The sequence below is a fragment of the Macaca fascicularis genome, chromosome 1, assembly GCF_037993035.2.
Source record: "Macaca fascicularis isolate 582-1 chromosome 1, T2T-MFA8v1.1".
In the NCBI taxonomy this organism is placed as follows: Eukaryota; Metazoa; Chordata; class Mammalia; order Primates; family Cercopithecidae; genus Macaca; species Macaca fascicularis.
In genome coordinates, this window is record NC_088375.1 from 649,437 (window position 1) to 653,330 (window position 3,894).

Below are 3,894 nucleotides of genomic sequence, written 5' to 3' on the forward strand. Positions count from 1 at the left end.
ACACACAGAAGCAGCTAAAGTTAAATGGTGGGGTGAGTGCAGTCTTGGCTTAGTATTCCAAAGTCACACGTCTATCAAAGCACCACACTTAACTCCAATTCATTACAGAAATACTTGTCTTCAGCATATCAGTGAAGATGTTGAGAATAAGAAAATTGAACAACTTATTCCAAGGGAACTAAGTAGAATGAATAAACCAAGACATTTTATCTATTACCATTTAAGTGTAAATGGCCGTTTTGTAGGTTTTCGGCCATGTAGCAATCTTAATGGCAGTCAGTTTTCAATAAATGAATATTTATTTCCAGGAATATATTGACTCCATGGGAATAAACGCAGGGCAAGTATTTATAATGTTTTATCACTTACCTCTGAACTAAGAACATTCATAAAATGTAAGAATAAAGAATCAAAATACGATAGTATCACCTAAAAGTTTTCTAAATAAAACTGCTACACGTTTAGCACTGGAAAATATTTTACTTGTATTGAATGTTTGAAAGTAAATCAAGGAGGTGGCAAATGCTCCGATTTCCATTCGGAGGTTGGTCAGCAATGCAGACAGAAGGATCATGATCACAGGTTAACACGGGCACTCCAGAGGGCGGCTGGGCTTGCCAGGAACGGTTTCTAGGGCTGCCTGCCTGAGAATCCCCTCTGGAAAGGTTTCTTGGTGAATCCAGTTGAACAAGTTGGCTAATGCAGAGATGCTCCCCAGCTTTGCTATTGTTGCCAAGTAATCCTTGCAACAGGATGATTTTGCCTGTTAATAATTTTGAATTAGCTAAGTGACAATATTCTTCAGAAGCAATACCGTGTTTTCTGAAATAGCTGCGTTATTGGTTGCAGCACCAAGGATGTTTGCAGAGTCCTCACTAGTCCTCCCTGATCACAGTCACCACCCTGATGCCCTGGGAGTCCCCGCTAGTCCTTTCTGGTCACAGTCGCCACCCTGATGCCCTGGGAGTCCCCGCTAGTCCTTTCTGCTCACAGTCGCCACCCTGATGCCCTGGGAGTCCCCAGTAGTCCTTCCTGGTCACTGTCACCACCCTGAGCTTCAGAACCAATACCGTATTTTCTGGAATAGCTGCATCATTGGCCGCAGCACCGCAGATGTTTGCAGAGTCCCCGCTAGTCCTTCCTGATCACAGTCCCCACCCTGATGCTCTGGGAGGAGCCACATCTCCCCAGCACTTTCCTCAGAGCTGCGGCCACCTCTTGATTCCTTCAAGCTGTAGATGAGTGGGTTGAGCATGGGGGTGAGGATGGTGTAGAAGGCGGACACCACTTTGTCCTTCTCCGGGGTGTGGTAGGAGTGGGGCAGCACGTTGGTGTAGAAGGCCGCCCCGTAGAACATGCTCACCACCGTGACGTGGGAGGAACACGTAGCAAAGGCTTTGCGCCGGCCCTCAGCAGAGTTCATCCGGTGGACAGTCAGGAGGATGCGCGTGTAGGACACGGAGATGACGGACAGAGGAGGGAGCAGCATCAGCACGCAGCAGGCATACATCAGGGTCTCGTAGAGCGACGTGTCTGTGCACGACAACCTCAGCACGGCTGGGATCTCACAGAAAAAGTGATTGATCTCTCGGGAGCTACAGAAGGGGAAACTCATAGTGACAGGAGTCAGCATGAACCCATCCAAGGAGCCGCCCGCCCAGGAGCCGAGCACCATGAATAAGCAGAGCCTGCGGTTCATGAGGAGAGGGTACCGGAGAGGGTCGCACACAGCCACGTACCGGTCATAGGCCATGAGACCCAGCAGGAAGAATTCCCCTCCAATCAGGGTCAGGTAGAGGAAGATCTGAAGTGCGCAGCCCAGGAAGGAAATGGTCTTGTCCTTGGACAGGAGGTCCTGGAGCATCTTGGGGACCGTGATACAGATGTAGATGGTGTCCATGATGGAGAGCTGGCTGAGCAAGAAGTACATGGGAGTGTGGAGGCGGGAGTCCACATGGATGAGCAGAATCATGAGCACGTTGGCTGTTATGGCCACCACAAAGATGGAGAAGACTATTGCAAAGAGAAGCCCGGGGAAGGCAGGATGGGTGATGAGGCCTGTGAGGACGAAGTTAGTGGAGTTCTGGAGAAGGCCCTCCATGCCCATGGTCCATGAGAGCTCCGTGGGCTGTCGAGGCAGAAATCCGGCAGCTTATTTAACGACCTGACATGTAGGAAGAGCCCACCAGGAATAGGATGTCAGCAGCGTGTGATAAAGCAAAGATCACCTACTTCAGGATCATTTGAAATCCCAGTTTCAGTGTTAATGATCTGTATGATATTGGACAGAAAATCTCTCAACTAAATTTCATCAACTGTGAAAGCTCATCCTAGTTCTATACAGGCTGGATGTGAGATGTAAATGTAATAATTCATACAGTACCTGGTTTAGAATCGGCTTATTTTGATCTTCTGAATACATTTTATAATCTTACCACTTTAGATTGAAAGTTTTCTGAGGGTGGTTACCGTGCCTTATTTCCCATTTCGCCTTGCAATACATGGTTTGGGTTTAAATTGTTCTCTGCATCTCCATTAAGATGATTGTATTAAGATCATACACAGATATCTAAACTTGTGACTTACGAAATTGGTAGAAAATATCTAGATAACTGACTTTTTTGGCTGCTGTTCCTAAACAGCTTTACAACAAGTCTGCAACCTCAAAGCAGTACAGATGACCTCATTTGAGGTCAGGAGCCGCTGTCTTGTGGTTAGACTTTTGCCCTGCAAAGGGAGTTCATGTTTTAGTCATGGATTGCTATGAGACCTTGTGTTTTTCTCACAGACTAATATGGGGATCATAAATCTGGAAGGACCACCACAAACTGCTTCAGAGCAGGACGGACTTTAGTTTCCTTATCATGGTGTTCTGGTTGACAATGAATTCTGCTAAAATTTTATGACTAGATACTGCATCATATCACTCGATGGACTTAATCTTCTCTTGTTTAACCAAAACGTTAGCGTTTCTGACAGAGTGGCATTCTGAACCTGTCCTAGTGTAATATCTTCCCAGGAATCCACTGCTAGTTGGGTTTTTTCCTCAAATTTCTCTACCATTTTGCTGCTCCTTCATGTCTCTAAAAATAACTAGTCAGTTGCAGTGGCTCACACCTGTAGTCCCAGCACTTCGGGTGGCTGAAGCAGGCAGATCACCTGAGGTCAGGACTTCGAGACCAGCCTGGCCAACATGGTGAAACCTCATCTCTACTAAAAATACAAAAGTTAGTCGGGCTTGGGGGCAGGTGGCTGTAAAATCCCAGCTACTCGGGAGGCTGAGGAAGGAGAATCGGTTGGGCGGGGGAGGCGGAGGTTGCAGTGAGCCGAGATCATGCCATTGCACTCCAGCCTGCGGACAAGAGCGAGACTTCGTCTCAAAAAACAAAACATAACAAAGAATCTATAGCTGGTAAAGACATTTCTGAACTCAAGACAGCAGTATCAAGCATTCCTTGAACTAAATGGAATGAGTTCTCATGCTTTGAGTAACGTGAATGTGTGTTCTTTTGATATGTTCAGGAATATTGAGGGATGAATTGTTCCTTTTAGATTATGGTGTACCTCTTCTCATTTTAGTGACAGGATTACTGAAGAAATGTTTCTGTAAAACGTTTTGGCCACCAATACTACAAATATATCTGAATCTTTTGGTTCCAGAATAGTCAAATTTATAGTCTCTGAAGCATCAAGAAGGAATAAATTCCCCTTACGTTGAAGCAAAAACAATAGGAACAGTAGACAGTTTTCCTTCTTAGTGCTCAAAGATGGAGATGTGTGTAATAGACCTAAAAGATGAGTAAACTTTCAAAGAGAAAAAAAGCAATTTTTGTGTTGGTCTGTGCTGAAACTTCAATTAATCACACCTTGGTTGAGAAGAAAAAATATATATGA

General features: G+C 45.4%; 1 protein-coding gene across 1 annotated transcript; it reads right to left on the minus strand.

Annotated features, from left to right (window-relative positions):
• Window positions 1–465: 465 nt before the first annotated feature.
• Window positions 466–3,164, minus strand: LOC123572880 (olfactory receptor 2T2). The gene has a single exon (XM_045390488.3). It carries the CDS (start codon window positions 2,105–2,107, stop codon window positions 1,058–1,060), a length of 1,050 nt encoding a protein of 349 aa, XP_045246423.2. The 5' UTR covers window positions 2,108–3,164; the 3' UTR covers window positions 466–1,057.
• Between the last annotated feature and the right edge of the window lie 730 nt (window positions 3,165–3,894).